General features: G+C 38.1%; 1 protein-coding gene across 3 annotated transcripts in view; it reads left to right on the top strand.

Moving 5' to 3' along the window:
- Positions 1-3,976: 3,976 nt before the first annotated feature.
- Positions 3,977-23,276, top strand: part of esamb (endothelial cell adhesion molecule b) — a 52,146-nt gene continuing 32,846 nt past the window's right edge. For 2 of the 3 annotated variants that reach the window (XM_088079037.1, XM_088079038.1), the window contains exon 1: positions 3,977-4,445. In XM_088079037.1, the coding sequence (XP_087935163.1) occupies positions 4,391-4,445 (55 nt within the window). In that variant the 5' untranslated portion in view covers positions 3,977-4,390. The remainder of the gene's footprint in view (positions 4,446-23,276) is intronic. The other variant, XM_042487235.2, reaches the window with a different exon arrangement.

The raw sequence follows: 23,276 nt of genomic DNA on the forward strand, positions 1-23,276 counted from the left end.
GGGTGCAAACAAGAGACTTAGAGCTCACTGGTTATGACAGTAACATTTCATTTTATCGCTGCTAACAGCATCCAATGTAGATAAAAACAATCACTTTAAGGAGTGATCCAGTTCCTTTTCCATTAATACAACAACAGGAATTAACATTTTTATATTTTTGGGGCACTTTTGGAGTGTTTGTTTTGCACCTAATGTGGTTGTTATTTGTCTGAGTAACTGGAGGTACTTCCAGTATATATGACTTACTTTCATTGTTATTTGCATGTATATAAAAAATACAGCACAGTGTCATTTACTCTGAATCATAAACTTTTCACCCCCCTGGGTCATGTCTTGGTCTTTGCAACAGCTAGGGGCAGATGTCTGGTCACAGATATACAAAAGTACGTGTTTTATTAATATCCTTATATGCTAAATAATTGTACTCAAATTTGCAGGGCTGTAATATAAAGGCCCCACTGAATGTAAAAAGTATTTTTGTTTGTTTCAAATGCAGTGTAATCCATAAAAGATTTTATGACTCATTAGATGGAGAGATACTGTGTAATTTGAATTACATAGTGTTTTCAGTAAAAACAATGCCAGGTCTAACTTAAAAATCTGACAACAATAGAAGACGGCAGGTTTCATAGTATAAAAGCAATATAAATAATATAAAACAGGAGTAAAGCAGCCTGTCAGACAGTAACTCCATTAAAGCAAGTAAAAAAACAACAAAAGAACAACACAGGACCTTCTTTTCTGTTTTCATGTGTCTCAGTGAGGCTTCATGGCTTCGTGGTGTTTAATTGTGAACCTCAGTGCACACAGAGGTGCAGCCAGTGTTCTCAGAAAACATGTGAAGCTTTATATCATGTAATAAATCCATTATATTCCATTAAAAATACAACACATCGACCCACCTGCATTAATATTTCACCTGGCGACCCATTTATTGTGAGCTGAGCGGGGACCTCAGACTTACATTACAATGTAAAATCCCACAGCAGCTCCTGTTCTCCTGTTTAAGTGGCTGCGCAGCATGTTCCTGTGAGACTTTTACCTGTGACTCTCCATTCTGCTCTGGATTAGACTTTCTAATATATCAGGTAATGCATGGTAATTGGTTTGACATTACATTTCTATGGGACTTCTGATAAGCATATTTGAGAGTTGTTCTGGGGGAGTTTTTCCATTGTTTTAATGTTTGCAGATAAAATAGGATGTAATATGCCCTTAAAATACATAAATTAGCTTCTGCCAGCACATATTAGTTTGCTCACATTGGGGCTGATTTCAGAGTAACAGAGTACAGAGACTACTCATTTTCTTCCCAAAATCCAAGATGGTTTATCTGTTGTAAAATACCATCTCAGAGGCACTAAAATAAGTTTCTGCTTTGGGCCCCAAAACAGGCAAATGTTAAATGTAAAGTGCCCCTTTAGTATTTGTACAAATGTATGAATTTGCTGCTTTAATCAGTATCACCAGATTCACCAGAGCGTTTTAAGTCTCTTATTTTATTGTTTTGGTTTACCGGCCAACAACTTTGCAGTTTTAGTTTACTTATACCGCTCTCATTCTTTCCAGCAAAAAAAAAAAGAGTTAAAAAAAGAGCAAAAAGAGATTAAACATTAAATTTACATTCATCAGGTGGCGATTCCAAGTTTACCATAACAACTTAAAAGATGACTACAAGTCATTGCTGTTTATTGTTCAAATTGTTTCAGCTGCTCCCAAGTGGACAGATAAACCCATTACCCATTAATGCAGGTTTAAGTACATTAAAGTCTTAACTTAAGGCTATTGTAGTGATGTAGAAATGTGCTCCGTGGTGTGTAAGTAAACTGAGACATCACAGGGGGAGCAGTTATAAGAGTTAGGGAGCAAATTCATTTCTTTTTCCATATATCTTAATCCTGGTTTAGAAGAAGCTCATATAGACATGGGATGTAGATGCAAACACCCTGCTAATACAAAGGTAAAGCTATTTTAAGTTTTTGTTTGTTTTTTTAGAACTTAAAGCTAGCCTTAACAAATCAAGAGAGGAAAGACAGCGGTGTCACTTATTTTATTTTATTTACATGGTGTTTTGTTGTCATTTTCTAACATTTACAATTTATTTACTTTTAGTAATGCCAAAGCACAGACCAAGATAAAATTACATAAGGGAGGGTACATGAAAGGATCTGGGGGGTTGGGGGTGAAACTCATAAAAACAAAACTTACAGTATTCTCCGAGAGACAGAGGAGACTGGAGCGCTGCTGGTGTCCCTCAAACCACCGGTGCTCATGGAAGGGAAAAATGTCCAAAATAAGAGGAAAACTTTTGGCCAAAAGAAATTGGCACAAAAAAATCCAAGTCCAGGCACTCAAGTGGGTTTGAAAAAAGTAAAAGGCCTTTAATTTAATGGGCTACATTCATTAGAATTACACCAACGCATATCGGCTTGCGCCTTCTTCAGGGTGCAGTGACACAAAGACAGTTTTGTCTTTGTGTCAATGTAGCCCATTAAATTAAAGGCCTTTTACATTTTTCAAACCCACTTGAGTGCCTGGACTTGGATTTTTTTGTGCCAATTTTTTTTGGCCAAAAGTTTTCCTCTTTTTTACAGTATTCTCCATTTATAGCATGTACATGTTTGAGAGTTTAGCACAAAGCTACTTCACGTAAGGCAGGAGCAAAATAGGCAATAGGTGACATACAGATCGTTTCCTGTGAGAGCAACGGATACTGGGCACAGGGGCCCAAAATGTCAGGGGGCCCCCTTGCCTTCACCGTCAAAATGTCCCCCAAATTAACAAGTGCCGACTAGGAAGAGACACAAAATGACCATAAAGAGATGCAAAGGAACTGCAAAGAGACACAAAATAACTACAAAAATGGGTAAAACAACCACAGAAAGACACAAAACTGCAAAAGGATGCATTACAAATAAAAGACACACTAGCAACAATAAAGGGGCAAAACCACCACAGTCTCTCTGTCTTCTCTTATTTATTGCGACAAAAAACAAAACAAAACAGATAACTGTGAACTGTAAGGGTATAAAACCACCAACCAAAATGCAATGGAGGCAGAGAATCAAGCAGGTCATGATGGACTGTATGTCAATGTGATATGGATACAGAAAAGAACAGAAAATGTCTCAATGTGATCGACCCTGTTCTGTTGAAAATGTCTGTCTTTCTGTAAAAATTCTGTGAATTCTTTATCATTATTATTATTATTATTATTATTATTATTTTTATTTATTTATTTATCTACTTATTTAGTTTTTACTGTTGGTATTTTGTTTTATTTAATTATTATTATCTATTTTTTATTATTATTATAATTTAATATAAAGTCCTATGTCAGGTGTATGTTTTGTGAAAATGGAAAATAAAAAGTAAAAATAAATAAATTATATATATGTATATATATATATATATATATATATGAAACCATCGAGGCAATGGTAAACTTCAGCTCTAACAGGCTCTGTTCGACACATCAGAAATAAACAGTAAGAGCCTTTTGTAATTTTTTTTTGTTGTTGTTTTGTTTGCCAATATTGTCTTTGTTCAACAGTTTTTGTTCAGGTATTAAAATATACTGTACCTACACTTGTATTACAGAATACTGTCTACTGTTGGAGGTTTTTACATGACTGATGCAACATTTGTTCTCACATGTTCACTATATTCTAGACAAAACAACTTAAAGTAAAAACTTTTAATATAATTAACATGTCTGTCATTGTTGATAAAAAAAAAGAAAAAAAAGAGGAGTATACAAAGCCCTAAAGGGCCACAAGCAGTCACAAATTAAGAGAGAGGTAACCCAAAAGTTTTTTGGCACACACACTGTCACTGTCAGTGACAGTGTCACTCTGTCACTCTGCCAATGTCACTCTGTCTATTAAAAAAGACAAAAAAAAGTCTTTATATGAATGGCTTATCAGCCTAATAATTTGTTGATGGAGGAGCTGCAGTTGAGGTTTAGGTGCCAGGGGGCGTCACCGAGCAGCAGGCAGGTGGATAAGCTCCTACAGTTGACTGTGAGAGCTGAACGACAAGGAGCGATACGCACGGAAGAGGCAAAAGTGAAGCAGGTTGGATTCAACACAGAAAACAGAAAAGAAGAAAACCTGACTGGTTTCATTTTTTCTTTCTTTATCAACCCGTGGTTTGTAAAGTTGAAGGCGAGCGAGCCGCCGGTGCGCTCTGCGATGTCAGCCGCTGCTTTCAGGCGTGCTGGGAACAGGAGAGGACGCCTGACCTGCAGCCTGGCCGGCTCGTGCAGCGGACACTTAATTGTTACCTGAAGACAATTAAGCAGCAGTCGAAGGAGCGAAGAGAGAAAGTGTTTGGTGTCAAACTTCAAAAGAAGCTCCTGTGTGCCGGAGCAGCCGGTGGATGTTGCGCCATGGAGATAAAGACAAGACTTCGAGCCATACTGATGTTAATGTGGATTTTACAAGGTAAGCCAATTAATTCACTCAACGGGCACTAAGCCGCGTGCTGCTGCTGCATGTGGCAGCCTGGGAGTGACACCACAGTCCACTGGCAGCTTATTTGTGTCATGCAAAGTGATAAATATTTGTTTAAAACGACACTTATGCGGAAAACAAGAAGGGCAAAACAATAAAGAAGTATCTTGTCGCCAAGCTGCCACTTTTGAACCAATTAGAAAGTCAATAAAACAACAGAATTTGTGTTTAGCCAACTTGCTCCATACAGGGCCAAGCTGATGTGAGTCTTAAGGGATAATTGTGATAAATTAAATCAGTAAACAATACACAATACAGTGAATTAAGCACCGTTTTGTACTGTAGCTGTATGACCTTTAACACAGGCTGCATTATTTAAATCCTGAGTGGCTGTAAATGCATAGGTGTGGATTTCTGGGGAAGCAGGGGGACATGTCCCCCTCAATATTTAGGGACTGTTTGTTATTTATGAGGGGGAGAGGTTATGCGAAAAAAGGGGAGGCAAATCAAATATTTTTTTAAAGCACTGCGGAGGGACTTTTAGAATTTTTAGTTTTGGTTTAGGGGAGGGGCATACAACTTTTTTTTTTTTTTTTTTTTTAATTTATTTTGCAGCAATTTTTTAAAGCAACCATGCCCTCCAAGGTTTGGAAGACATTTTTTCTATAAATAACACCATCAATTACACCATTTGTTAATGCCAGAAATGGTAAAAACAGAAATAATCCTTGTTTTTTCAAATTTGTGATGGTTCTTGGACACATTATGTGTGAGCAGCGCTTCCATCTTGAAAAAAAAAACCAAAAACCAAAAACATTAACAAAACTAGGCATAAAATTATTATATTTCATTTAAATCACTTCATTCTTCATCTCATTTTAAATTTTGGCCAAAAATAAACCTCTCACTAAACATGCATGACAAGAGTGAATATCGAAGGCTTTCTTTAGCTTTCAAACATCAAAGTTACACCCCAGCCACTCCCCTCCTCTTATAAATAAAGAACAGTCCCTTAGAATATAATGCATTTGTCCCCTCTGATAAAGACATGAGAGTAAACTTTTATTTTGACAAACTTTAAGACATTTATACCATAATTTGGTGCAAAAAGTTGTGCATAAAATTTCACAATAATGTCAGAAATTAAGTGCTCAAAATATCCTGACAGAACCCCCCGAACCTCCTGTTTCCTGTGTCCCCCACCCCCACACCCCAATGTTGAAAGGCTATGAACTTGTGGAAGCAACTGAAATGCATCACTCTGACTGATATCATTGGCAGTCAGGAGCAGCTATTAGTCGACTCAGATGCCAAATATGTGTCAATCTGAAAATCCCTCCCACTGCCGTGTTGTTTTTTTTTTTTTTTACTCTAGCAAAATCTGTATTCAAACGCAGGAGCAAGCACGCTGACAATTCATGAAATATGTAATTTTTATTGCTGTGGCTGCTGCTGCTTGTGGTTTTACCAGAGGTCCCCTTTTAAGCACACAGCAGAGTACTCTTCATCTTAAGAGGGCATAATGTTGTTGCATGGTTGAATGCTCAGAAGTGAATTTCAAGGAAGTCAAGTGTTGTTGCTCTTTTTTTTTTTTGGCTTTCTTTTGATGCTTAATGTCCCATATGAGGTCAGAAATAATATAAAAGTGAGAGAATCTGCCTGAAGGAGGAGGATGTCAATTTAGAAGATTTTGAACAAGACAATACCTGCTTACATTTTGGATCACTTAATGGTCGTATAGGCTCAAAGTCCTGAACTCAAAGTTGGCTTTTTACAGGTATGGCTTGCATGCATTTGTTTGGTTATGAAGTCGTAGATCAACATTGATTTCACATAATTCGGCAGAAAAATATAATCAATAATGCAACACATTTACACCAGTTGTATGAAAAAATGACCATTTTGCATGTATTTTAGTCAACAAAATTTGGATTTAAAGAGAGTTTTGTCATATTGTCTTGTTTGGACTGTAAAAATTTCACTTGAAAGCAAAACTGAGGATGCTGTTGCTTTGATGGCAAACGCAAAAATGTTGACAAGATGTGTTAAATACTAAATGTTTTGCTTGTTCTTATCAACACATAATCTGCATCATTCAGAACTCAAAGAAGCCCTCAAGGCTGGTACCTGTCATCTGTGCTGCTGCATCATTTCTAGCCAGATGTTGGCTTTCCCCCTGTGCAGAAACCAGAGATTATTGCAGCTTGTGTCTTTTGTGTCAGGATTTGTTTGGTTCAAAACTCGAGTTTCACTGAGGAGCAGGACTGGAAAAGACAGAAAGGGGACATTATATCCATGTTTAACCCACTTTTGAGTGCTGGCATGACTTATGATGTCCTTTAACAATGCAGAGGACACCTGGCGTTCAATCTCTTTTTTTGTATGAGCTTCATGGGAACCACTGTGGCGTGAATTTTACACATGCCATCCTTTGATTTGGAGCAACTGCTAAATGGAATGAAACAAATGAATGAATTCAGTCTGCGTCTCGCTGGCGAGTGACTTCTTCCTGTTCTGATGATCAAATGGATTTCATTTCATTTGCGTGATGGATTTCTTTCCACATATCTGACAGCAGCTCAGCCCGTTCAGAAAAGACAACCAATCCTGTCTGTCAGAAATGTCATAGTTATTGAGTTAAGAAGACTGTTGCACGTCTGTCCGACTCTGTGAGAGCGAAGTAGACTCAGCTTGTATTGATGAAACAGAGCAGATCATTAGCTTTACACGAGAGGAACCATATCTAATTGGCTACTGAACACAAAAATAAATCTGTAAATACTTAGCTGCCTGCAGGAGCCTTTTCATATTTGATCATCTGACACACATGCTGAACATTTCATAACCACTGACAGCAGTAAATTACATTCTGGTCGCACCACACAAACACATTACTGCTGCCCATCAGATAGCTCAAACTGGCCCCGAGGACAGTGACAAGGTGACTTGGCTCCCAGCAGTCTGAGTGAGGAGTTTGTTAGCGTGCCAGCCTCACCCCCACCTCTTGTGAAAATGCCTGTCTCTTCGGCCCGGCTATTAAAATATTGTCATGTCCTCGGCTGATTGTGTTCAGTGACGGCTGCTTTGTAATGAGGCGGGAGCCACTTGGCGCTGGTGTAAGCTGATGTTTGCGAGCCAGCTATATCCCTTTTCACAGAATAACTCACAGAGCTTAGGGTAATTCTGATTATGTATCGCATGATTAACTAAACAAGAAATTGGTTGGTTGTCGTCCAGCACCGGAACAAACAGCGTTCTCGGCAGGGGGCTGCCATTAAAATTAACCATTAGTGCAAAGCTTCCTGTTGGCTGGCCCGGCAATCAACAGTCTCAGTCATCTTTCAGAGATCTTGAAGATATCTGAAAGAGCACAAGTCAAAGTCAAAGACTGGAGCAGTGAATCCAGCTGCCTTTTAGTTTGTGTTCCTATATACCAAAGTGTGTGTGTAATATAGGGGCAGATGCAGTCTGTTTGGAAGGAACATGGGTAAATTAGAAAAGTAATTGTAACTAAAGAGTGCAATTTCTGAAAAACCACAGGTGTGAATGCTCAGCATTGAATAGCTGACACTACACAGCAATGCTCGCGTTAAATGTTTTATGAAACTAATAATGTATAAATGAAAAGCTGATGCTATAGTGCATTGCATAGTTTAATGAGAAGTGAGGGTCTCATAATATTATTCTTTTTATTATAATTATTATTCTTTTTTTCTTGTAAATATATGAGTTAAATCTGGTAATATTAAACTTTTTTCTTGTATTTTTACGAGTTTAATCTTGTAATATTGTGACTTTTTTTCTTGAAATTTTATAATTTAATCTTTTAATCTTTTTTTCTTGAGTTTAATCTCATATTTATGACTCTTTTAAATGTAAATTATGAGTTTATTCTCATAATATTTTGACTTGATTTTTCTAGTAAATATGAGTTTAATCACATGATGTTATGACTTTCTACTTGTAAATTTATGAGTTTAATCTTGTAATATTATGACTTGTTTTTTATCGCAAATTTATGTGTTTAATCTCACAATATTATGACTTTTGACTTTGCTACCTGTCATGTTATTTTGGACATTTTAAGTTTTTTTTAAATTAAATTTTGTAAAAGCAAAGTTGGATGTTTTTAGTTGATCATGTGATATTCCTCATCCATCAATGGACCTCAAATGTACATCTTTATTTAAAATTTAGGGTCCTCCAGGGGACAGATTAAAGTGCAGTTACCTGTGATATTATTTTTTATTTTTAAATTAAAAACACTTGCATATCAAGCTAGCTAACTTAGCTAGCTCAGCTCCCAGGGCTCTCAGGTACTAGCGTGTTCTCTGCTCCTTCCTCGTTGGTGGAAATTGGGAAATTTGCAAGTTGAAATCGACTTGAAAACACAACGACTGTCCAGTTTGAAATTCGTCAACGCAAGGTTACAGCCCATGAATGGATACTGTGTACATTAAGTTTTGCAGTAAAGCTAAACAAGCCCATTCCTATTATGAGAAAAAAAGTTGTAATATTATGTGATTGAACTCGTAAATTTGCACAGTGCAAATTTGTACGCCAGTTCGGCATTATGAGGTAGAGCAGTATAGGGATACCTGATACCAGCTACCTGTGCTCTCCACAACGGAATCACTCAAAAGCTGGAGTCACTGACTTAGTGACAATCCTTAAGCCAACAGGCTTACAAATACCCTTTACTATATAGTACTGAATTGTGGAGTAAGATGGTTGACTGTTTTTTCACCATTTTTCTGTTTTAAGATATTTTGGGCGGGCCTAAAACCATAGCTCGATGATGCATTGGAGCTATACTCAGCATAACCCCGTCCCTGGCAATGTAGCAGTATAAAAATGAGAAGCATCATTAGCATAGTCCCGTTTCAGATCTGACAATACTGTGCATTTTTTCTTGATTTTGAGACCTTCTTTTACATACTTGGCGATTTTTTTGCTCATTCAAATTTGGTCAAGTCACCAACACATCTTTCTGTGATGTGACAAACTCAGAACACATTTTAATTATCACTTCACACAGACTTTAAGTTGACTGCTGACAGTAATCCTTATTCATTCTGATGTAACATGAAAGATCGCAGACTGAAAGTAATATTCATGTTTCATTCTCAATCGTTGATAATGTTACTGCACATCAGCTTACATTTTTATTAATGTCAAATGCTGTCTGTAGTCTTTACCAGCTGTTTTGTTGCTAGTTCGTGTCTGATTCTCAGAGAATAAAATCTAATTCTAAGTGAATTCATAAACTTCACTGGATGCAAGATGCTTCTTATCAACAGGTCAAGCGGCTCAGTAAACTTGTGAATAGAAGATATTTTTGGGTGGCGGAGGACACAGCTTTGAGCTACAGTGTGTGATTTCTCAGTGGCAGTGTTTTGGTTTTCTCCCTTCATGCAGGATAATAATCTAAAAAACATTCAAAGCGGATATGCTCTTCCTCGTCACCGGAACAACCTGCCGCTTAGAAAACAGCCTGATGCCACACATCGTGTGAGTCACATTATTGAGTTGAATTTATCGCCTCTGACTCGAGTTGCTACCAGTTTCCAACATTTGTTAAAGTGACGCATACCTTAGTGTGTGGGAGCCTAATTGATTCGGTCCACTCGGTGTGCCACAAATGCACAGAAAGCCCCCTGTAGAGGCTACAGACGCTGATCGGAGGCAGAAAGCTCCGGCGCTACCTAAAGTATTCTCTCATGTAAAACTAGGTCAAATTAATTGGCTCATGCTCACCACACAATAAAGAGCACAACTGCGGTGCTCAGATTTTTATGTTCCTGCAACTCAAAGCTGCTGCATGTTCAGCTTCATACTACACGCAGAGACAGTTACAGTAGTGGAGGCTGACAGGTGTTGATTGAAGCTTTGCGTGCCGGCTCATTGAGCTAATGTGACTTTGAGGCAGGTGATCAAAACAATCTGAATGTGCCCAGTTAACTTTGATGGATGTGCATCCATCTCGACACTGACACAGCACAGAATTTTGCTTTCAGTTATATAAACTTGGAAGGTTTTACAACAAATTAAGCTGCAATCGAGGGACAGTGTCATATTCTCCTGCATTTACCATCACTATTACAGTAAAATTAGATGTTTATAGTATTGATGCCATCATTGTTCTCACAGTTACAAACAGCAGGTTCTTTGGTGTTATAAGGTGGTATAATTGTGAGCATTTTGCACCTCATGCATGTTACAGTTTTTCTTGATTACTAAGACATGCTTTATAACACTAGAATCACCTTCTTACACCTGGGTCACACTGTCTGCGTGAGAAGTGCTGCTCGGTCGCAGCTGGCTGCTGCTCAGGCATATTTTTCATGAGGCCACCTTATTTTATTTATTTTTTTATTTGTTTTTTTAGGTCTTTGCAATAGGAGTGCTGCATATTTAGACGACTTTCCATACAACAGCAGCGGAGTGACACGATCAGCATCTATTCTGTGTTTTTTTTCTTCTCTGCAAGACTTGAAAAATGTTTACCTTTGGGTAAAAATACTGTTCTCGTCACTGTCAGTTTTTTGCCCAACTGTCCAATCCCAGTGAAGGAGGTGAGGCAGCATAACATCACAATACTACAGCCTTGAACAGGCAGTGTTAAAAGGCTGAACCACTTTATATTGATAGCTGTATTTTGTAGTCCATTATTGACTGAAAGAATATATGAATTTGACAAAAGTTGTGTCAAGTATTTTTGCCTATATTGGACAGGACAGATTTTAAGCGTAAAAGGGGGGAGAAGGAGGGGATGCCATGCAGCGGAGGGCCACGAGCTTGTGGTAAATCCATGGCCGCTGCAGCAAAGACATTGCCTTTGTACATGAGGCACCTGTACTATATACTACGCTAGCTCCCCAAAATATTTGCTTTTGTTGCAGGTTTATAATGTTTTTATTGTTTTGTGTTGTCATTTTGGCCAGAAACTTTCAGTTTAGGCCTGTTTGTGAACTGTTCTGAAAATGTAAGCTCTGAATGGTCAAATGTGTTCAAACAAATGAGGAAAAACTGTAAATGAACCATCCATGTTTCGCCCACATAAGACAGAAAAATGTGGCACAGTGTTCACCATTATGTTCTCTCAAACATATCAGTGCTTTTCTTGCTGAATAGCTCCCTTTGATGTTTGGTGCTGTACTGCATCAGTGATTTGCTGTACTGCATCACACCAACAGTCCAATAACAGCATTCAGCAAGAAACCTTCAAAGCAGCAACTTGAACTGTGACCATAGGGAAAATGTGTGTATCCAGAAGTCATCCAAGAGTGTCATGTTTTTGGTTGAATCATGATTAAACTAGAAGGAAATTAAGTTCCATAACTGGGCAGGAAAGTTATCAATTCTGCTTATAACCCAGTCTAACCAATCAGGCGTGATATCAATATTTGTCTAATGAGTTTCATTGTCTGAGAAAAAAATTAATTAGTGATGGTATATTGGAAAGCAGATGACCTACAATGAAGCAGAGTGAAAGGCAATCACTCAGAGCAAGGCTTACATCAGTAGAGTATGCATAACTCAGATGTATCTTGCTTTTTCATGCACACTATTGTACTCTATCTTATAGCTGGTTTGTCTCAAGTGAGGCGTTCAACTCGTGAGCATTTAACTCTTGAAGTTTTTCTTATTTAAGTTAAAGCAGAAATGTAACAGACAAAGCACAGGGAATGAAATGTACATTAACCTCAGAGGTTAACGCTTTATTTTCAACAGTGCAGAGGGACAAAATTGATGTAGGTGTATGCAGATACTCCTTTAGTGTTTAAAGGAAAATATGTATAGTCAGAAAAACACAAGAGATACGACCTCTTAGCATGAATGAAGTAAATCGAAGCTGTAACACTTAACATACTTCAATGACGACTGTACCACAAAGGCTTTTAAAAAATCAGCTGTTATATACTCTTTTTATTTAGTTGATAAAATCCGTCTTTACCTGCAGCTTGTTCGTTAAATAAACATCAATATCGATGCGCCTTCACCTGTTTCACCTGTTGTCATCTCTCCTCCCACGCTCCTTTTTTATACAGCTAATGATGTGGCCACTGGTGACCAGTCCGGTTTGTTCACGGAGGAGATGAGTCACTCAGGGCGCTTTTTAAATCTTCCAACTTGGCCAAATGGACAGTCATTTTTGCTCTTTTGTCTCCCCCCCAGCTGCTGCACCTTGACAGTGTTTGAATCATAGACCTTCTGCAAAGAAAAATCAAATCAAATGTTTGTACTCACTGTCAGTTTATCTCCCCTGTTGATCACGCCCATAAATGATGCAACTCGGAGGAGTGTGAGATTTACACCCCAGGCGTGGGCGAGGGTCGTGATGATTTAGCCCAGGTGCACCCTGGGAAAATGGCACACACTAATGAGGTACATTCCCTCTTTAAATGAGACCATGGCTCTGGGTAGTGTGTGAACTACAGAGAGCAGGCACACAAACACACAAAACGCGAGGCTGCTAACTCGTCACGAGCAACACTTGCCAAGAGGCGTTTATCTTGAGGTTCGAGACAAAGAAATCCTATTAATGCTGGTGAAAGCAACGTTAACCTGCTGAAATTAATTTTTCAGACAACTCATCACATTTACTCTGTTCTTCTTACTGAAAAGCAGCATGTAATTGCAGGAGGTTGCTCCACTCTGACAGAGGCTCTTTTCTTTTAAATTACTCGAAAAAACGGTTTCATCAGCATTTTAAAATGTTTGCTTTTATCCACAGAGGGAGACTGATTTTTAAGGGTAAAATGTGTGAAATCTGCTGGTCTGTAATGGAAAAAAATGTTTTTATTCTTTTGACTTTGTAGTGCAGGTGGGAGCTGGGCTGTGTGGTATCAGCAGATGAGTTTTGCACTAAGACGCTCAGAGATTCTAGTCCTCTTGGGCTGTTATAGTGAAGCAATGGTAGATGGGATTTTTTTTCTATGTTGTCATAGGGTTGTATGGGATTTCTGCCATGCTGTATTGGTGATAGGTTAGTTTTAAAATGGCAGGTGATGGTCCCTGATTTTTCCCCCTGTGAACTGGAGCATAAGGAAGCAGGGATGAGAGATTAGTATTCATTGAGGAGTGAGAGGCTTCTTTGCTCCTTTCTCCCGTTGCTCGACTGTCTCGCCAGATGGAGGGGAGGGTTGTTGTGGCCAGATTAATGCAGTCATGTGGTTTGAGGTGTATCCTGGCCTTAAAGGCTTCAATCGTGGTTATCTGAGGCTAAAGAAGGTCCTTTAGGTCAATCCTGTGATGGATAACTCAACCGCACGGGCTGCAGTTGTTTCTCCATGTTTCTCCAGAAAACTACGTTCGCTGTGCCTCTGTATGTCATTTTCTCTTAAGTATTCAAAAACTACAAATGTTTTTTTTACTGTTTTTTTTTGTCCATGACATTTTCAGTTTGGTCACTGCTTTGGTTTAGACTAAAATTACTCAACAACTATGGATCGTTATAAAACTTCTAACAACCATTCATAGTTCCCGGAGGATGAATCCTAATCATTTTGATGTTTCCCCTTTATCATTGCCACCATGATGTTGAGATTTCAGGTTGACTTTAAGAAAAAAAACAGAAATCACTCCCATCAAGGATTTTGAATGTTCAGTTCTTGATTTATTTATCTATTTAAGAATGTATTAACTTGCATTTGATGTTCAGTTCAGCAATTATCAAGTTTCTAGTGAAGTCAAAGATTGTTTATTTACAGTACTGTCACTTTTTTTCTGCAGGTTGTTGGGGTGATCTCGTCTGATTAATTAGCTGTTGGCTTTTTCCTTCTCCAAACTATTGTTATCAAATCTGCCTTTAAAACACCACTATCGGCCGACCTCTACACCAAACCCTCCGGCAATGGTCTTTGTCGGTTCCATAAATCCCCTCACTTCCTTTTCGAGCCCTCAAGTGTTTATTACAGCTATAACATCAATTTATTTTGTGGATCAAATTCTCACTCTATTTGGCCCCTCTGGAGGCGAGGCAATTTGCCATTAGAATTAATACCTTCAGGGGTGTTGAAGCTCAAAATAGAAACAAGCTACCCAGCAGAATATGAGGCTCAACAGTATTTTATAATCTGGGTGATCTGTCAAAACTGGGGATAATTGGCTCTTTGGGATGACTGAGAATTGAAGCCGGGCAGAGTAATGACCTCAGCATCACTTGAGGTGACGCTCCTGTCTATAAGCCTCTCCGAATGTCATTAGTATGACCAGGGAGGATGTGATACGAGGAATTTCTCCTCAGCATCACCACTAATGCTAGCCTCTCTGCAAGGACTGTCCAGGTGAGATTCATATTACTATTTTTATTTTTATTTTTGCACACCAGCAAGTTAAGAAATTACACTGTATCTCGATTTCCCAGTTAGTGAGAAACGGATCTATATGACAGACAAACATTTCCACACAGGAAATATGATCAAAACACACAGCGGCTGCTGTGCAGGAGTTCAAACAAAAAGCATGTAGATCAAATGCAAAAAGGATTTTGTTTTTTTTGCATCTCCATGGAACTCCGGTTTACAGATTATGTAGAAGTTCAGTGAAATATGGTGCATTATTTATCATGCAACCGTTTCTCATGTTGTCACTGACACTAAAATTGGCAGGTTTGCAATGTTTATTTCTGCCTCTGTTATCTGCTGTGTTTTTTCAGTGTTGGTGGTTCATGCTTTGGTGCATTCTCAAAGATCTGGGCAGCAGTTGTCCAACTCACTACAACAAGAAATTTGTGACAGATGATTTTGTTAAATTAGTTCAGCTGTTGATTTTGTAACTTGATCAAGGATTATGCTCATTTATTCAAACACAAGGACTCTGAAAATACAGCCAGCACAAACACAAAGTAAACTTGAAATACTGTAAAAAAAAAAAAAAATGTAAATGCAACACTATGTTTTTCTCCCATTTTTCTTTGATGAATGTGAAAGACTTCAGATTTTTTCTATGGACACAAAAGGTTTAGTTCTCTCATATTTTGTATAAATCTGTGTTAGTGAGTATTTTACCAACAGAATCCTTCCACCTGACAAGATGCTGATTAAACCGCATCATTACAACACAGGTGCGCCTTGGGATGGTCACAATAAAAGGAAACTCTAGGCGGGTTTCCATTACAGATTTGTGCAAAAAATTAAGCAATATTTTAAAAATGTCGATAAAACACAATTGGGAGCTGACCAAGATCCCCGAGTGATGTTATATGACTTTTCTCACAATAATATATATACACAATATTGCAAGGAGCATGGCAATGGATGTTCAAAACATCAGCAGGTTTATTTCTATTGCAGCCACCGCACTAGCCATCATTATCTCCAATCGAAGGCGATACAGGCGTATTATGCGAGCAATAATGGAAAGGCAAGCCCCATATACGTGGGAGCTGCCACGTGTGAGCAATTTGTGAAAGGTGACACGATTTTACAGGAATTGTGGATTCAAAACTTACAGATGACCTGCTTAACTTTTGAAGAGTTATGTCATGCAATAACACCTCTTGTAGCTCCTGCTGCATCATGAGGGAGCCAGTTCTTACCAACAACCACATAGCCATAGCATCATGTGACCTATAAAAGCGAAGAAAGGTTTGCAAAATATGTTTTTCTTGAATCGCATGAAATATCACCTCATGCGAGCATAAAAACTTTTTTACAATAAATTTTACCGTTTAATTAGTATCTTGATATGCCACACCTGTCAGGTAGATTAAGTATTTTGGAAAAGGAAGAGTGCTCAGTAACAAGGATTTAAACAAATTTTAAACAAAGGCCCATTTTTAAAGAGAAATAAGCCTTTTGTGTGCATGCAAAAAGGCTTAGATCTTTAACTTCAACTCTTGAAAAATGGGAGAACGACAACAGCGAAAACAAAATTGTACATTATTAGTACATTTATATAAGTGAAACAGTATGTAAAATTATTAATGAAATTCTTAAAACTCAGCTAAATATTAAATTTTATTTCGTCTTCATTTTCATAAGAGTTTTATATGATTTAATTTGATTTCGTAAAAGACATTTTTGTTTCATAAGGGCATTTTAAAAGCTGTACCGTAATGAATAACTAAAAGCTGTTTTAGCTAGGTGTTTTTACTGAATATAAACATGTCATGAGGTTTAAACAAATGCAGATCCATTTTAACTCCATGACTTAACTTTCTCTGGCACTGTATTTGCATCCAGTCTGACTAAATAATTTTAATCTGTGTTAACAGGCGCTTTGCCTATGCAGTAACTGGGTGGCAAAAGTTGTTTGAATCATCACTTTTATAAACTACTCTGAAATAGTCATGCAAGTGCTGAAAAATAGCTTTTTTAAAACAATGTCATATTTAGCAATCCTGAAATTAATTTAGCCAAAAACATGACCTGCTTTATGAGGCACTCTCCTGTATCTCTGTCAGAAACGTGGCAGCAGGCAGTCATGCATTAAGTTACATTTATTAGGATCTATAGAGCGAGTCTTACCTCATAGTTTTTTTTTCCAGGAGGGAATTTGCTCATTTCTATTTTAGGCCCAGAGGTTGGTTGGTATTCTAAATTGATCTGGCGAACACAGCTGCTTCTAAGAAACCTGCTCACACCTGATAAGCCCAGTAACCATGGCACCTTTACCGGCAAAGCTCTGACATCAAATATGCTTCACTTCAGATGGGAAGGTGGAAGTCATAAACTTTCTCTGGTATCGAGTCTGCCACTAAAATACTGAATTTATTCTCAAACTGGTGACACATATGAGAAATGATTCCACCCCGAAAAACTGCATCTGAAGATATATTGTGTTCGCCCTGCCTTTAATCTACAGTCAAGATATGTGAAGACACTTTCTTGAAGATTAAAGAAAAGAAATATACAGCATGTCGGTCCCACACGGACACTCACAGGAGTTAGAGAAACATGAAATTAATTAAAGCTTGACAAATTCCTATGAAATGTTACATCTGCTGAGTTCCCAGTCATCTAAATGTGACTCTATTGGTGTTAGATGATAAATAAGAATGAGAAGTCCCTTACAGTTACTCCCTTTAGTAACAGAGCTACTTACTAACATTATCAAACTTAAAGGAGCCAATCCCAGTGAAATGGACTAGGCGGTTTATTAATTAATTTTACCACGTTAGATTCTGAACATGCTGAGTACCCTCAGGCGTTGGGGATAAAATCTCTACCAAATAAAGTGGAGTTTTTGTGGGAAGGAAGTTACCTTTAAGGATCAACCACGATCAGCCTCAATATTCAGCTTTTTTTAAGATTCTCCAGGATTTAAGCCAGGCTTTTTATGGCTAATATGACCATTAATAATCCAGTAATCAGGCCACATAGAACAACTACCAGAAAAATGTTTTATATCAGTGGTTCCCAACTGGTGGGTCGCGGTCCTATTCTGAATTCTGCAAGTGATTCCTGAACGTGCCGAGTTTGTCAGAAGCACACTTTAATTCCTGGCACAAGGCTTTAATTTTGAAATGCAGGTTCCTGTTATTCAGCTACTCTTTTATTGCTGTGTTCTTGGTATAATTTGGCCTATCAACATTTTGTGCTTTTCCAGCATTTGTGTACTTTTGTAGTTGCAATGCTATTTATTTGCTAAGTTTTAAGTAACTGCAATTAAGTCTTGCAATATGTTTTTTCCATTATGTTCTAAGCCTAGGCGTTGTTTACGTTTTGTGAAGTAAAACTGAATACGTGGTAATCTCATGTGTGGACCTTGAACTAATGACCAAGGACAAATCTGGACCCTGTGGCTGAACCAGCTGGGAAACACTGTTTTATGTAACCATTTAACAGTCTATATTTCACAGCAATAAAATACTCCAAATACAATAACTTAAAAATAAACTAAACAAAGAAGTTTCTGTTGAATAGAGTAACTAATCAGAGGTTTAATGGCAGAGAAGAAGACGAAAAGGACTCGATGCCAAGCGTCACCCTAAATGACCAAGCTCATTATTTACTGTATGTCTCACTGCGGTAAAGTGTATCTCCGGTCTGATCTACGATGAGACCTGCAGTGTGTTAAGGTCTTTCAGGAGAATGTGATCCGTTACTCTGTCTACTGACTTTGCAGAGCATGCTCAGGGAACACTGACAGCTGTGGATGTGGTGTATCCTCTGGAGAGGCATTGATGGGCTTAGTGGATGAATAGATCTGTTTTTAGTTCAGATCCTAAAATCTGGTCTGCATAATATAGGTTTATTTGATGTTTTAGTTGCTTTTTTTTCTCTACTTGCGGACATTTTATGGACTGAATAAATTGTTATGCAGACCTAGTGTTGATGGTATTTTACAACACGGTGTTTAGTTCCAGCTGAATGGAATTGATGTTCCCCTGTTTGCTGCTTTCAGTTTGTTTTGTTATTGTTGTGACTGTGATACTGTTAATTGCATTAATTGTATTATTAGTTCATAGCGTGGTTTCTGATGGGACAGTGTGAAATACACATGAATAGATGTAAGCGTAAATGTTGTTGTTTTGACGCTTGTTGTTGTTCTGACATTTAATCAAAAATATGCCTTCAGACGACAGAAGATAAAAGTGAAACATTTTTCACATCCTCTGTTTCAGAGTGCGTTTCATAGTCACAGTACTGACAGACAACAAAGCAGAGGTTAACAGCTGCTTTTAAGAGCTTAAAAGAATAAAGTTGCTACAAATAACTTTATCAAAGAGAATTATTATTATTCAGCGTCAAGGCAAAAAATAGCTCTTCATGCCCTTAAAATTACCAGCGCTCCATTTTCATATTGTAGCAAGTCAGTTTGTGATTAATCAATGATTCAGACTAAAACATCTGCTGGGTTTGTAGCATTTAAGACAGTGTTTCATTATTCATGTGTTCTCCTCCACACTGAAACTGTCTAATTACTCAAAAGAAGGAAAAAGGCTGGACAGAGATACAGCTGATGTTTTCGGTAAAATCCTGGAGTGGAGACGACTGTCGTGCATTTAGATCTGCTAATCAGCGTACTTATGTGTCTTTGCTGATTCGAAATGAGAAAATTAGTGAAACTGCCGCAGTTACAGAAATAGTGCTGAAATAAAAAAGGATGTACAGCTTTCTCAGAAAGTTTTTTTTTTCACTTTGAAAATCACAGATTTGAAGAATAAAATAAAGGAGCATGCAAAAGTAAAGTTTTTGAAAAGATATGCTGTGGAATTAAAGGATATACTTAAAGGGTGACTGGTATTTTCTAGCCTTTGATTTTTTTGTGTCTGACTAATGGAAAAACTGCTTTTGATTTTTGTACAGCGTTGAGGAGACCACTGCAGAGGCAAAATATGCTGCAATAAAACCACTCTGGGCAATTACACACAATCAGTTGACATGCACTTAGGGTGCTTGTTTTTGCCACTGACAGGCTCAGATTGGCATAACAAGTGTTTGACAACATTATGGAAAGGATTCCTAAAGAAAATAAGCTTTTTTGTTTAAGAGTAAGATCCTTTTTGTTTAAAAATAAAAAGCCTTGAAATCGCCAAACCCACAAGACTTCATTGAAATAAACAATAGTTTTAGTAGGGCAGCCTCTTGAAAGCTTGAGCTATGAATCATCAGCCAGAGACCCTCAGTCAACTGTTGTTTCGCATTTGTAATCCACTGGTGCCCTTAGCTTGTTTACTAGGTGATGTGAATTTAGCTCACCCACTGAATGATCCATGGGGCCCGTTCAAGCTTTAAAACTTTGTATAGACAACAAAACAAGTTGTCAAATATTCGTATTGAACAGCCTAATCCGATTTAACCGGCATCAATCTGACTCATGTACAGCATTAGTAGAAAGCCAACACATAAGCCAACAAACAACAAGCTGAGACGGCTTTTGTGAGTTTCATTCTGTTTTTGTCAACTTTGAATAAATTATTTATTAAGATGATAAAATTATTGTTTATTTAAATGGAGTTTGGTGGCTTTGGAGATGGTGATTTCGGGACTGTTTCTAGTTAGAAAAAAAAAAGATCTTACTCATTAAGAAACGGTTGAGCTCTGGAAGGATCCTTTTTTTTGAATGATAATCTGAGCCTGTCAGTGGCAAAAACAAGCACTTTTTGAGGATGTACATTGACAGTGCATTATTGCCCAGAGTGGTTACATTGCAGCATGTTTCACCGCTGCAGCAGTGTCCTCAATACTGGATGATTTAATAAAACAAAAAGTTGTTACAGAAGTTTCAGCACTTCAATAACTGTGACTCTTTCAACTCAGTTGGACCTCATTTAAACTTTGGCTGGCATTGTTTGTCAGCCCACCAGTTTTCCACGCTGTGGCAAACAGTTCTCTTGATAACCTTCCCACTTATGGAGAGCGATACACAGTCGAGGACAAGATTATTGTAACCAGTCAGGGTATCTTTTTGACAAATACATGCTCATTTCTATTGAAAAATGCATTTAAAGCATATTAGTGAATGAGAGATGAGAATGAGAATGATTCATTTAAAATAGGAGAAAGTGAAAGAGGGTTGAAGTTGAGCAAGGAGTTCATTTTTCTTTAGTACACAAAAAATATACATAGGTGTGAGTACCTCTACGCACTTCCAGGTGTATTATACTTCTTTTGAGAGAGCTGGGTGGGGTGAGGGGACAGCAGCAGTTTACACTTAGTCCTAATTGGTTTATCTGAAGGCCCGCACAATAGTTTGTGCCCTCAGGAGCAGCTTCTCTTCCTAGAAGACAGTTTTCTTAGAAATGGCTTTAAAACAAAGGTTAGCTCGGCAGTTTTCACCATGTATGAATTTAAAAATGGATGGCCCTTTTGGAGATTTTTGTTGTTTTGCATCTTTTGGTGGTTTTGTGTGTCTTTTAGGTCATATTTTGGTTGTTTTGTTTCTCTGTGTTTGTTTTGCTTGTTTTTGTTGTTATTATGTGTCTCTTTACAGTTCCTTTGCATCTTTTTGTGGTCTTTTTGAGTCTCCTCCTAGTCAGTAATTTTAATGGTATCATTTTGATGAAGGCCAGGAGAAGCCCCTTCACTCTTCGAGGTCCTGGTCCTGCCCTCAGTAGGCTCATTCCGTAATCCATCTATGTGTATACGCTCCAAAAGTCTCTTATCGCTTTACGGTTATTAGATATTATAAAAAAACTTTTTTTTAATTTTCTAACTTTTTAAAAAAAAAAAGAAATCTATGTACAGCGTAGACTGCTCATAGATCTCAACCAGTTCACAACCAGACAGACTCTCCACGCTCATTACTACCAGGTTTATTTCTCCACTGTAATGCGATTGTCTGCCGAGTCAAAGGACAGTGGTCATGTTATGATGTCTTCTTGTATGCGACTTTGGTGTATCCCGTCTCCCTCCCTGCTAAAGCCAGCTTGGGCTGATAATAAGATTAGAGCGTAGAGAGGCGGCTTAGTGACCTGACCTAAGAAACAGTGATCGTTCGTCCGTGAGGCTGCAGCAGATAGACATGACAGGGGAAAGGGGGTCTGGGAGCGGAGAGTGGGTGTGAGGCTGCTGAGGTTAGAGGGCAACAGGCGCCATTAAGTCACGGCACAAATGTGTCTATAAAATCACTGTGTGAGCGGCTTTAATTGCCTGTGCAGGAGACACTCAGAGGCACATTTAACCTTACAGCACACACACACACACATACATACATGTAACATCGGAAGATGCACAAAATGTTTTATCTGCATACAAACACCCCGTTTACCTCTCCATCCATCATCGCCTCCTCCACAACCCAACTTTCGCCTCAGTGGCCTCATCCATCCAAACTAATCAATGCTCTGTTGAACTGTGTGAGAATTAAAGGCTTAACCCCTTATTGCCAACTGTCCACACAGATCTTAACAGTAGCAGAGATTTAGAGAAGGCACTCTAGTACTTATTGTGGAGCATTAGCAGTATAAAAACACTTTGGTCACTAAGCTTCCAGGATTTAGACTCTGAATCCGTTATGGAAAAGGTTTGATTTTCAAAAAGCTTGTCTGATGCAGGAGTTTATGTATATTTATTTGTGTTGTTGCAGCTGCAGAAGCTGTAATGACAGTTGTTATAAATCATACATCACTCATCGAGTTTTAAAATAAAATAGTTTTTATCATATCACACACTATATCCTTCACATTACCAAATTGTTTCTGCACTTCATTCAATCATAATTATAATGATTTTATTTATATGATACTAATACTTTTACTTTCAAATTCTGCTAATGTGGACGCCAGAGGAGAGCACTTGCAAATGAACACAAGTCTGGAACAAGAGCATGATAATCTCTATGGGGCAAAGCTGTGTAGTTATCAGACCTTTTGTCAGAGCTGTTCAGTGCTGCGCTATGATTGGCCAGTCTGCATTGAGTGGCGGGACTTAGCGAAGGGTCAATTATAACCATGATTTTATTCATCACATCATCTCCCTTCAGCCCACTGATGTGTTGGTATCTTCCAGGGCAACAAGTGTTATCAGGTTCTCCAGCAAAAGTCTGCATATTTCCAATCTTTTCATTGTTATGTGGCCCATAGATATTTAAACAGACAAGTCTTGTCGAAGTAGCTAATTAAATATTAGAAACAGAATTGTAGGCTAGACACATCCTTTGATGACTAGTGACAAATCGGATATTTAGATTACTGCTGACCCAACTGAAGCACACACCAACTTAAATGCATTTCCCTGATTTGTTTCTGGATTTAACACCTCAGTCTGCTGCCATTAAGACTCCAGCTTTTTATCTTATTGTGGAGAAAATTAAAGTAGCTCAAGAGGATTACACAAAATAAATCTCTTTCTTATGTCTTTGACCATTACACAGAGACATCACCACACGGTAAGTCTCAGGGGAGCAACTGTTCTCCATCGAAACACTGAA

Source organism: Plectropomus leopardus, chromosome 6 (assembly GCF_026936395.1).
Source record: "Plectropomus leopardus strain MGB_pleo_1.0 chromosome 6, ASM2693639v1, whole genome shotgun sequence".
NCBI classification, from domain to species: Eukaryota; Metazoa; Chordata; class Actinopteri; order Perciformes; family Serranidae; genus Plectropomus; species Plectropomus leopardus.